Below are 13,347 nucleotides of genomic sequence, written 5' to 3'. Positions count from 1 at the left end.
CCAACTCCGGGCCTGGCTCCAGAGCAGGGCCCCGGTGACCGGCGTCCGGGCGAGGGAAATCTAAGTCTACTTTGCTGTACAGCCATAGAATTTTTCGAGCTGCTCTTTATGTGATCCCTCACCTAGGACCTGTTTTTCTTGGGAGACCCTATCAGGGGGCATGAAAGCCCCCAGACAACATAGCTCCCAGTCATTTTGAGTAAAACTTAAATTTTGTAATTGCAAACCATAGAAAAACAACTGTTTCTAATAAAACTTACATGAGTATATGAGTTTATTTTGAACATGCAAGCATACAAAATGATACATCACAATTTTCAGTTTCTCTTTTCAACATGTTCGAAAAGGAGTAGGAAGAAGCAGAGCTTATTTTATCCTACCCCTTTTCTTTTACATAACAGCTGCTGAAACTTTGTTCACTTCCTGTTCTCAATGTATTCACAATTTACTCCATTTGTAATTAAATAAAAATAAATAAATAAATAATTGTTGAAGTTGTATTTCATACGATGAGATTATTTTGAGAATGAAAGAATGTGAATGGGTGAATAAATTCAGAATGTTAATCATGATTCTTCTTTTTTTTTTACTTTGTCAACACGTAAGTTTGATGAGTTTCTTGATGTGGATCATATTAGTACATTGTTTGATTGCTTTGCTTAATTCATTCCATAGTTTGATTCCACATACAGATGTACTGGAGGTCTTAAGTGTTGTACGTGCTACAAATATTTTAAGTTACATTTTTCTCCAAGATCACATTTCTCCTCTTATGTTGAGAAGAGTTGTTTTATATTCTTCGGTAGCAGGTTGTAGTTTGCTTTGTGTATAATGTTAGCAGTATGCAAATCTACTATGTTGTGGTTTTTTAGTATCTTTGATTCAATAAATAAAGGGTTAGTATGTTCTCTATATCCAACATTATGTATTATTCTAACTGATCTTTTCTGTAATACTGTTAGTGAATGAAGTGTACTTTTAGAATTATTTCCCCATATTTCTACACAGTAACTCAAATATGGTAACACTAGTGAGCAGTAGAGAATATGAAGTGATTTTTTTTCTAGAACATATTTAGCTTTATTCATTATAGACGTGTTTCTTGCAACTTGATATTGTATACTTTTTACATGAGATTTCCAGTTCAAATTTCCATCAATCATCATACCTACACTGAAAAAAATATATATTTTTATGGTTAATTTACTCTAAATTTCTACTGTAATTTTTCAGTTTTTTTTAAATAGGTTAGAAAACTGTAGAATTGAATACATTATCTGTAAATAAAAAAAACCGCCTGTTATTTTAAGTAATATGCCAGTAATGAAAAACTATGTATATTTCAATTTTTTTACAGAAAAATACCATATTATTAATACATATCATTTTCTGTTTTCTCAATTTACTTCCAAATTCACGTAAAATTACAGTAATTAACTTTCATTTAATATGTAGCTTGTTATATAAAATTCTATGTCCATACTAACAATCTAACAGTTCTATATGTAATTTAAAGGAAAATCTTATTTTTATAATATTTATGTGTATTTTTATATTCAAGTTGAAAAATATTTGTAGCCTGTTATATAAAGGTTTATGCTCATACCAATAATTTAAAATTTTTCTCGGTAATATGACACACGTTGGTGACTGCAAGATCAACAGCCATACAGATCACACTGACTGTGGCTGTACAAACAAATTTAACACTGTTACAAATAAGCACCACATTGTGAACCCACATCAAACAACTGACGCACAGAGGGGGGTGGTGATGTGGGGCTACACCACTCCACATCACCTCCCCCCTCCGTGCGTTGGTTGAGTTGGGCGGGGTTTAGTGGTTGCGGGGGGTGTAGCCCGGAAGAGTAGTGCTGCATGGGATTATGGGTATTTGTACTTTTGTGTTTATTCTGTGTTACGGTGAAGATGTTCGGTGGAACTGCCAGCATTGTCACTTCATTAAAGTTGGTTGATCGCAATAATTTGGAAAACCTCTTTAGAAAAAATATATTTTTCTACAGAACTGTTTGTAATTAAAATCCTGAGATAATGCGAAAAAAGCAATACAAATGTATTCCAACATAATTCCAAATCCAAACGGGAAAAATGTCTAAAAATGCCTGTGGTTTTGAATCCATGTGAGTTTTACTAGAAACAGTTGTTTTTATATGGTTTGCAAACACAAAAAATAGGTTTTACTTGATAAGACTGTATACTGTAACACTCAATATGACAGTTATTAAAACATAACTTCTAAACCACACATGAAAAATGGCTAATACCTACTCAGGTAGGTATTACCCTGAGATCGGTAGGTTGTGAGTTCAAACCCCGGCAGAGTCATACCAAAAACTATATAAAAAGGGGCCCCCTTACCTCCCAGCTTGGCACTCCGCATCAAGGGTTGGAATTGGGGTTAAATCACCATGAGCGCGGTACCGCTGCTGCCCACTGCTCCCCTCACCTCCCACGGGGTGATCAAGGGGATGGGTCAAATGCAGACATAGGACAAAGTTCGCCACACCTAGTGTGTGTGTGACAATCATTGGTACTTTAACTTTAACTTAATAACACCTGAAATAACGCATCTTTGGGGGTTTTACTCGAAACATGTTTTTTAAAATCTTGCAAATGCAAACAGTAGTTTTATACTCAATATGACAATAATGTTCTTAGAATCCTGAGATATTGCAAAAAAAGCAATACAAATGTATTCAAACATAACTTCTAAACAAAACATCCAAATTGGCTAATAATGCCTAGAGATATTTATATGTGTTAGTTTTACTAGAAAAAATATATTCCGTAAGGTTTGCAAAGTCACAAATTAGTTTTATATTCAATATAACAGTATGAGTTTCATACTAAATATGAAAGGTTTATTAACATAACTCCAAAACCAAACATAAACTATGTCTGATAAAAGCCTGTTATATAGAATTTTTGTGAGTTTTACCAGAATCAGGTATTTTACTCAATATAACAGTATACGGTCACATTCAATATGACAGTTTTTGAAACATAGTTCTAAAAATACACATGCAAAATGTCTAATAATGCGTGAAGAAAATTATCTTTGTGAGTGCTACTGCAAAAAAAAAAAAACTTTTGGTAAGCTTTGAAACAACCAAAAGTAATTTTTTTATCCAATTTGACAGAAATGTAATTAGAATCCTAAAATAAAACGAAAAAAATAATACAAATGTATGCCAAAAAAATTCCTAATCCAAACGTGCAAAATGTCTAAAAATGCCCGTGATATTGAATCCATGTGAGTTTTATTAGAAACAGTTGTTTTTCTATGGTTTGCAAACACAAAAAATCGGTTTTACCTATTATGACTGTATACTGTAACACTCAATATGACAGTTATTTAAACATAACTTCTAAACCACATATGAAAAATGGCTAATAATACCTGAAATAATGCATCTTTGGGAGTTTTACTCCAAACATATGCTTTATTATATATTTCAAATGCATAAGCAGTTGTATATGTAATTTTAAAGAAAATCTTATTTTTTTATTATATATGTGTAATTTTATATTCAAGTTGAAAAATATTCATAGCCTGTTATATATAGGTTTATGCTCATACTAACAATTTAAATTTTTTCTCTATAGTATGACACAGGTTGGTGACTGCAAGATCAACAGCCATACAGATCACACTGACGGTGGCTGTACAAACAAATTTAACACTGTTACAAATATGCACCACATTGTGAACCAACATCAAACAAGAATTACAAACACATTTTTGGAGAACATCTTCACCGTAACACAAAATAAACACAAAAGAACAAATACCCATAAGCCCATGTAGCACTACTCTTCCGAGCTACACCCCCCGCAACCACCAAACCCCGCCCAACTCAACTGACGCACGGAGGGGGGCGGTGATGTGGGGTGGTGGCGGGGGTGTAGCCCCGAAGAGTAGCGCTGCATGGGATTATGGGTATTTGTTCTTTTGTGTTTATTTTCTGTTACGGTGAAGATGTTCTCCCAAAATGTGTTTGTCATTCTTGTTTGATGTGGGTTCACAATGTGGCGCATATTTGTAACAGTGTTAAATTTGTTTGTACAGCCACCGTCAGTGTGATCTGTATGGCTGTTGATCAAGTATGTCTTTCAGTAAGTTTTTTAATCCAACACATTTTGCACAACGTGTGTTTCAGTCGGCTCACACCACATCTTGTAAAAGAGTGAGTGTGACGTAAGGTTGTGGAGGACAATAGGGCAGTGCTAACACGGCACACCCTAATAAATTTTTCCGCTTGATATTAGGACAAAACTTCGCGAGGGTCACAGCAAGTCTCTTGGGAAGATTGGCCATATGTTGCCTAGTCGGCATAGCCATCCAAAGAAAGTGAATCCACTTTTCATGTAGTTTCTACATACAGTGGACCGGTATTTGAGCTTGAGACCGCTGATTTTAATAATTTGAGTTTGAGACCCCTGATCTTAATAATTCAGAAAAAATCTGTAAATTAATGGTATTTTCGGTGGAACTGCCAGCATTGTCACTTCATTATAGTTGGTTGATCGTAATAATTTGGAAAACCTCTTTAAAAAAATATATTTTTCTGCAGAACTTTTTGCATCTTCACTTTATTAAAGGTGGTTCATTTTAATAATTTCGTAAAAATCTGTAAAATTACGATATTTTTCCACAAAATGTTTAATGAAAAATTCTGTAAATATAATGTCTTTGATCATTTTTTGGTTTACAGTGTTCAATATTACAGGCTTTATTAGACAGATTTTATGTTTGGTTTTGGAGTTATGCTAATAAACCTATTCTGCCTTCCTTAAGCACACTTGCACACGAAGGCAGTAAGTTCAACACCTTCCGCTCATCAAAACTCTGTACACCAGGTTGACTGATGGAGGCCAGGTTTATTGACTATTGAAAGGGTGAAACTGTAGGACACAAACATTGTACATGTAAATGCCTGAATTAAATGAACTTAATAATGTCATATCACAGACCACAGATTATCAAGTATTCCATTTGAATTAATTCTAAGTTTAACTTTGTCACACACTACTGTATGTGTTGTTATAATTAGTAAATACCAGTGACAAATGAGCGTTCTGCTGTTTACCGGTAAATTGTCTTAAGTAACGGTACAACAAACGTCCACTAGATGGAGGCAGATGACAACAAATGAAAGTTAGCTGACGTGAACAAGTGACGAAATCAGAGCTCGTCCATCCATCCATCCATTTTCTACCGCTTATTCCCTTTCGGGGTCGCGGGGGGCGCTGGCGCCTATCTCAGCTACAATCGGGCGGAAGGCGGGGTACACCCTGGACAAGTCGCCACCTCATCGCAGGGCCCAGAGCTCGTCTAACTTTGTTAAACACACACATTTACAGCTAAATATGATTCATTGTGTACTATAAACATTAAATATAGGTACATACCAACGATGCCACGAACAGCAAAAGATGTAAAAGTTGTTTGCTGAGAAACACGAGGAGTGAAGTGGAGTTTGAAATGCTTCCGGAGTCTAAACACGTGACCTACCTACGCGTTTCTTATAGGTACAGCTCACTTAGCAGAATCAATTGAAATGACTTAGCAATAAACACACACTAAATAGAGTAATCTTAATAACTGGGGCAGAACACTCCCCGCCTGGCATTTTAAAATGTCACCACCTTAATGTCCATACAGCTCTTATCGTTCCTTATCAGAAGCAAGAAGGAGGACTGTCTCAGAAATGGGACGCAGGAAGAGTTTAGTCCCATCTTTCCTGTAGACCTTGATCTCCACTTGCCGCACCTTACCATCTTTGCTTGGAAAGACTTGAGTAATCAAGCCCAGAGGCCACTCGTTTCTTGCAAACTGGTTGTCTTTGAGAAGGACAATACTCCCAAGCTGAAGGTCTGGAGTGGAGGTCGTCCACTTTGTCCGTGGTTGAAGTGATGCAAGGTATTGTCTCTTCCATCTATTCCAGAAAGTTTGGGCAAGATGTTGGACTTGGCGCCACTGGGACTTGTGAAGGTTTTTGATCCAATCACCGACTGGGGCAGAAGGAAAACTCACTTTTTGGGTGAGGAGGGTTGCTGGAGTAAGGATGAGGGGGTCGTCCGGGTCAGTAGACACTGGGATCAGAGGTCTGGCATTAATGACTGCAGCAACTTCTGCCACCAGTGTAGTGAGTGCTACGTGAGTGAGTCGTGAAGCTCCTAGCTGGAGGAACATGGAGTCCAGAATCCTTCGTGCTACTCCAATCATCCTCTCCCATGAACCACCCATATGAGAGCCATGAGGAGCGTTGAACTTCCATTCACATCCTTGATCCAAGAGATACTTCTCGACCGAAGCATTAATGATGTTTGAGATCTTCAGCTCTTTGCACGCGCTGACAAAGTTAGTTCCTCGGTCTGAACGAATAAGCTTCACAGGGCCCCTAACAGCAAGGAAACGCCGAAGAGCGTTGAGGAAGCTTGACGTGTCTAGAGATTCTATTACCTCGATGTGGACAGCTCGAACACTCATGCAGGTAAATAACACTGCCCACCGTTTACTCTGAGCGAAGCCACCTCTTGTACGTCGTGAAGACACAGCCCACGGTCCAAACACATCCAAGCCAACATTTGTGAATGGAGGTTCAGTAGAGAGGCGATTTTCCGGAATGTCGGCCATCTTCTGTGCCTGATGGGGGCCTCGTAGTTTACGACATACGACACATGCATGAATCACACTGCTCACCCGTCTTTTTCCATCAACTATCCAGAATCCGGCACTGCGTATGGCACCCTCGGTGAACAGTCGCCCTTGATGTTGAGTTTTCTCATGATGGTGTCGGATCAAGAGTATTGCTACATGATGACTGCCGGGAATAATGATGGGGGTTTTCTCTTGTTGCTGAAGTTGAGCTTCTTTGATACGACCTCCAACTCTCAGAAGACCGTCATTATCAATGAAAGGATCGAGGGCTTTGAGGGGGCTGTCTTTAGAAATACTTTCCTCCTTCTGCAGACAGGTGTACTCATCAGCGTAGATCTCCCGTTGAACAGTGCAGATGATGATTTTCTCAGACTGTAAGAGTTCGTTTGTAGAGATCGCCGCGTCACGGAGATGGGAGTCTTTGCAAACATTGTCTTTGGTTGCAGGGTTCCTCTGGAAGCGGCGAGCAATACGGATAAGGTGATCGACTGCATGGGTCAATGATTTCCAACTTGAAAACTTGGAGAAGTGTTGAGATCCAAGTAGTCTGCTTGACATGGTTGTGCTCATTGTTGACACTAGTGCACGGATGTCTGGATCTGATGAAGGGTCAACTAGCTCAAAGTTGTCTTCTTCAGACTGTTTTTTCAATGGCTCTTCAGAAATAGGGGTCCACACAGCCAGCTGGTATCTGTGAGATGTGCAGCTGTAACGGACCTTGTAGCGATATCTGCCGGGTTGAGTTCTGTTGGCACATGTTGCCACTTTCCAGGGCGAGAAGACCTTCTTATCCTTAGTACTCGGTTGCTGACGTACACGTAGAAGCGTCTGGTCTCATTCTTGATGTAACCGAGTACTACCTGACTGTCGCTGTAAAAGATGGGTCTCATCCAGTTGTGTGTCGATCTCTGAGGTGATGAGCTCTGCCAGTTCTACAGCAAGGACAGCTGCGCAAAGCTCAAGCCTCGGCACCGTATGTTCGTTAAGGGGGGCCAACTTAGCCTTTCCCATAGTAAACCCTACATGGATGGTACCCTCTGTATCTGTTAGGCTACAGCAGCGATTGCCTTAGTAGAGGCGTCACAAAAGACACATAGCTCTCATCGCAACATTCCTGCCAGAGAAGGTTCTGCATATGTCCGTGGTAGCTGGAGACTTCCCAGATCTTCTAGAGAGGATCGCCATGTGACCCATGTCTGTTTCATGTCTTGTGGGAGGGGAGAGTCCCAGTCGCCGTGATCTCTTGTAAGCTCTCGTAAGATGGCTTTGCCTTGAATAGTGACTTGGGGCGATAAATCCAAGAGGATCGAAGATGCCATTAACAGTAGACAGGATGCCTCGGCGGGTGAAGGGTTTCTCTTCATCGCCAACCTTGAAGATGAAGGTGTCGGACATCAAATCCCAGTTGAGGCCGAGACTGCGTTGCATTGGAAGATCATCAGCACCAATATCCAGATCTTTGAAGTCGTTGGCGTGATCACGGGATGGGAAGGCCTCCATTACTTCTCTCCTGTTTGAGGCAATTTTATGCAATCGCAAGTTTGATGCTGAGAGAGTGTCTTCCGTTCTCTTGAGTATGTCCACTGCTGCTTCTACAGAAGAGAAGGATTTCAAGCCGTCGTCCACGTAAAAGTCCCGATTGACGAACTGTTTGACGTCAGGGTCTCCAAACTATGTGCTCTTCCGGAGACAGTAGATAGCCACTGCGGGGGAGGGGTTGTTGCCGAAGACGTGGACCCTCATGCGGTAGTCAATAATGTTTTTGGATGGGTCATTATCCCGGAACCACAGGAACCTCAAGAACTTACGGTCCTCTTCCCTGACGAGGAAGCAGTAGAACATCTGTTCAATGTCCGCTGTTACTGCTACAGCTTCTTTGCGGAACCTGAGAAGTACCCCAAGCAGGCTGTTGTTGAGGTTGGGCCCAGTCAACAAGACATTGTTTAATGACACTCCTCCATGCTGAGCACTTGAGTCAAACACAATGCGAATGTTTCTAGGCTTCTTCGGGTGATACACACCAAAGGTTGGAAGATACCAGCGCTCTTCGCCTCTCTTCAAAAGAGGTGCTACTTCTGCATTATTTTTCTGAAACATATTTTCCATGAAGGTGAGAAAATGTTGTTTTAATGCAGGCTTCCTTTCAAGACTCCGTGTCAGTGATGAAAGTCGATTTAAGGCCTGTACTTTGTTATCGGGGGGACGACGCCTTTGTGACGTGAAAGGCAGCGGAGCTACCCAGCTGTTGTTTTTAATCTTTCTTTAAATTGTCTCTCATGATTTTCAAGAAAGAAATGTCCTCAATTGAAGGAGCAACTTTGTCATCATCCCTTGTCTGCTGAAACACTGTGGAGCCCAACTCTTCAGCTTCTCGACTGCATGTAAGAATCCCAGTTGTCTGTATCTTCGGATAGTCTTTGTACTGAAACTGACTGCATCTCTCTTTCACCTGCAGGATGTTTGAGCATGGTTGAAAGATGGAGGGGCGTTTCCGTTCTTTTACCTGGGTATAGAAGGCATTTATACTATCTGGCTTGTGCACACCTCCCAAGCAGACATTACCAACTATCACCCACCCCAGGTCGTGTTTCTGTGCATAAGGAGCATCTCGAGGGCCGTTCAACTGTTTGCGAACTTTGTGAGCTGCGATAATGTCTCGGCCTAGGAGAAGCAGAATGGGTGTTCTCTGTTCGAGCTCTGGGATGAATTGAGCAATGGACTTCAGGTGGGGGTCCGTTGTGTCCTGAGCAAGACACTAATGGGTAAATGTGGAAGTAGTGTCAAAGCGCTTTGAGTACCTTGAAGGTAGAAAAGCGCTATACAAGTACAACCCATAAATTAGATGCAGCATTGGGAGTTGGGATCTCTGATCTGTTGTCAGGGATGTCGTTGCATTCAACCAGACTTGGTAGAGGAAGACTGACTTTGCCGTCCATGGATTCAATCTGGTAACCTGTAGCTCTTCTTCCCATGGTTTCTGTTACTCCTGAACAGGTTCGGAGAGAGTATGGAGAGGGGGATCCTTGGACTTTGAAGGTGTCAAAGAACTCAGACCGGGCTAAGGATCTGTTGCTGTGTTCGTCAATGATAGCGTAGACCTTTATTGCCTTTTCTTGACGGTTGATGGGGTAGATTCTAACCAAATAGATTTTAGAGCATGATCTGTCACTTTGATCACCACCACAGCTGTAGTGCAGCTGCTGGCAACTTCTGAAGCTGTTGGCTCCCCGCCATGCTTTGAAGAGGGGTATGGCTCCTCTGTCTGTGGTGCTGGTCCTGGATGGAGAGCAGAGTTATGTTTGTCACTCCCACATTCAGTGCATGTGGCTGTATACTTGCAGTCTCTAGCCATGTGTTTTGAAGACGTGCAACATTTAAAGCATATCTTGTGTTCTCTGAGGAATTCTTTCCTTTCTTCTATGGGTTTATCTCGGAATGCTCGACATTTCCTCAGAAGGTGGGGTTTTTTATGAATTGGGCACTGACGTTCGGGGTTCTCAGCTTCAGCACTGTGTTCTGTAGGAGAGACTTCCATCTTGTGGACTGATATTTCTCTTGGTTTGGTTGTTCTAAAAGGTCTTGTCTGTCTTTGCAAAGTCAGCTTGAACAGCAACGTTGAAACTAGGGTAATTTCTGATTTTAGCCTGATGGAAAATAAAGTCCACAAATACTTCAAAAGGAGGGAATGAGACTCGAAAGTGTTCTTAGTAATTGGACCCAACAGACAGCCATTTCTTTTGCAGACTAGAGGGCAACTTCTGGACAAGAGGACTTATTCCTCTGGCTGTGTCGAGGTAGTGAAGGCCGGGAAGAGTTCCATCTGTCTTGTCCGCCTGCAGTTCCATAAGAAGGTCACTGAGCTCATGTCCTTGTAGGTGATTTTGGGGAAGTTGCTGATGCGTTGGAAAAGTGCCTCTTCGACTACTTCAGGGGCTCCGTAGCATGCGTCCAGTCTGTCCCATATACTCTGAAGTCCTCTTTGAGGTTGGCTAGCGTTGACAGCTCGAATACGTTTTGCATGTTCTCCTGACTCTTCCCCAAGCCACTTGACCAGCAAATCCATTTCCTCGCTGCATGTTAGATGAAGTCCTCTTACTGCGTTTTGAAAGGACTGTTGCCAAGCACTGTAACTCTCTGGCTGGTCGTTGAATTGGGTCATACATGTAGTAACCAGTTCACGCCGAGCGAAATATCTGATAACATCATTCATATCTTATCTGTCATGATGACCATTATGAGGAGTGTTATTGGACGTGTCGGGATACTGAAAACAATTTTTACTTGATCCCTGTTGGTTATGATAACCTTGAGTATTCTTGAAGGGTAGAGGCGTGGTCATAGAGGGTTGTGGCTGATTTACAGTTACTCTACTTGCTGCTGTTGGTGTGATGTTGGAAGCAGCTGGCCTCTCTACTGGTATGGACTGGAGAGTATGGTGATAGTTACTTGGTGCTGGGTCCAAACATGGATGGCTGCTTTCATTTTGAGAAGAAAAATGAGGATGTGGATGCAGTGCCGGGGTTGAATGTGTGTGTAGCTGACCAACACTGTCCTGGATGAAGGAGTTAAGAGGGGCGTTGGATTGTGTGCCTCGCTCACGAGCACCATCCTGAGCGTATTCTTCTAATGCTACAGACGAATGTTCTTTTGACTGATCAGTGACATATTCTCTGGTCCGCTCTAGAGGGTCACAGGGATTCTGTTGAAGTGGGAACTTCCTGCTACTTCGCACACTGCCATCCATGCTGAGCGCTGCTTCTAGGGCCTCAGCCTCCGCTTCAGCTACAGCTGCATCTCTTTCTAGGGACAGTTTCATCATGTGTGCTTCTAATTGGGCTTTTTCCATTGCTAGGATCATGTCTTTTTCTGCAAAGTTCAGTCGTGCTTTTGCTGCCTCTGCTTTGGCACGGGCTAAAGCTGCAGCATTCCCCGCAGATGATTTTGTGGAGCCTGATGTGTAGGATCTAGACTTCAGCGACGGCTCCTTTGAATTCATGATGTATGCTCAGCGTGTAAGTGTGTTACCTTATAAGATGAAGACGTTGTTTCACTATCCTGCCTTCCTTAAGCACACTTGTACACGAAGGCAGTAAGTTCAACACCTTCCGCTCATCAAAACTCTGTACACCAGGTTGACTGATGGAGGCCAGGTTTATTGACAATTGAAAGGGTGAAACTGTAGAACACAAACATTGTACATGTAAATGCCTGAATTAAATGAACTTAATAATGTCATATCACAGACCACAGATTATCAAGTATTTCATTTGAATTAAATCTAAGTTTAACTTTGTCACACACTACTGTATGTGTTGTTATAATTATTAAATACCAGTGACAAATGAGCGTTCTGCTGTTTACCGGTAAATTGTCTTAAGTAACAGTACAACAAACGTCCACTAGATGGAAGCAGATGACAACAAATGAAAGTTAGCTGACGTAAACAAGTGATGAAATCAGAGCTCGTCTAACATCGTTAAACACACACATTTCACAGCTAAATATGATTCATTGTGTACTATAAACATTAAAGATAGGTACATACCAACGATGCCACGAACAGCATAAGATGTAATAGTTGTTTGCTGAGAAACACGAGGAGTGAAGTGGAGTTGTGCGCACCAGTTTGAAATGCTTCCGGAGTCTAAACACGTGACCTACCTACGCGTTTCTTATAGGTACAGCTCACTTAGCAGACCCAATTGAAATGACTTAGCAATAAACACACACTAAATAGAGTAATCTTAATAACTGGGGCAGAACAAAACCTTTCATATTTAGTATGAAAGTTATACTGTTTTTCTGAATAAAAAACTAACTTGTGTCTTTGCAAACCTTACAGAATATAATTTTCCAGTAAAACTAATAAAGATAAATATTTCTAGTCATTATTAGCCATTTTGGATGTGTTGTTTAGAAGTTATGTTTGAATAAATTTGTATTGCTTTTTTTGCAATATCTCCGGATTCTAACAACATTATTGTCATATTGAGTAAAAAACTACTTTTTCCATTTGCAAGATTTTAAAAAGCTCATGTTTCGAGTAAAACTCCCAAAGATGCATTATTTCAGGTATTATTAAGTTAAAGTTAAAGTACTAATGATTGTCACACACACACTAGGTGTGGAAAAATGTGTCCTTTGCCTTCGACCCATCCCCTTGATCACCCCCTGGGAGGTGAGGGGAGCAGTGGGCTGAAGTGGTGCCGCGCTTATGGTGATTTAAGCCCTAATTCCAACCCTTGATGTTAAGTGCCAAGCAGGGAGGTAATGGGTCCCATTTTTATATAGTCTTTGGCAGGGGCGCCGAAAAGGGGGGGTAAAGGAGCCAGATTCTAGTGGCCCATGATGGAGGGGGGCCCAGAGAGGCACCTAATGATGATGAAATTATATGAAATTATGTGTTCGGGGCCTTGTAAAGATTATTTTCATGGGGGCCGAAATCCATAGCAGCGCCCCTGTCTTTGGTATGACTCGGCCGGGTTTTGAACTCACAACCTACCGATATCAGGAAGGTCAATCTAACCACTCGGCCAATGAGTAGGTATTAACCATTTTTCATGTGTGGTTTAGAAGTTATGTTTGAATAATTGTCATATTGAGTGTTACAGTATACAGTCAAAGTGAGTAAAACTTGATTTTTTTGTGTTTGCAAACCATAA

At 41.1% G+C, this 13,347-nt stretch overlaps 1 protein-coding gene across 1 annotated transcript; it reads right to left on the bottom strand.

Annotated features, from left to right (window-relative positions):
• Nucleotides 1–4,496: 4,496 nt before the first annotated feature.
• Nucleotides 4,497–12,364, bottom strand: LOC133564417 (uncharacterized). The gene is made up of 2 exons (XM_061918736.1): nucleotides 12,231–12,364; nucleotides 4,497–11,861 (listed from the first exon to the last, which is right to left on the bottom strand). Exon 2 carries the CDS (start codon nucleotides 7,253–7,255, stop codon nucleotides 5,690–5,692), a length of 1,566 nt encoding a protein of 521 aa, XP_061774720.1. The 5' UTR covers nucleotides 7,256–11,861; nucleotides 12,231–12,364; the 3' UTR covers nucleotides 4,497–5,689.
• Between the last annotated feature and the right edge of the window lie 983 nt (nucleotides 12,365–13,347).

This window comes from Nerophis ophidion, linkage group LG13, assembly GCF_033978795.1.
Source record: "Nerophis ophidion isolate RoL-2023_Sa linkage group LG13, RoL_Noph_v1.0, whole genome shotgun sequence".
NCBI lineage: Eukaryota > Metazoa > Chordata > Actinopteri > Syngnathiformes > Syngnathidae > Nerophis > Nerophis ophidion.
This window is presented reverse-complemented; position numbering and strand designations above follow the sequence as displayed.

Bases quoted from the DNA above. Each gene is read 5' to 3' on its own strand.
- LOC133564417 (XM_061918736.1), bottom strand. From the start codon at position 7,255: ATGAGCACAACCATGTCAAGCAGACTACTTGGATCTCAACACTTCTCC.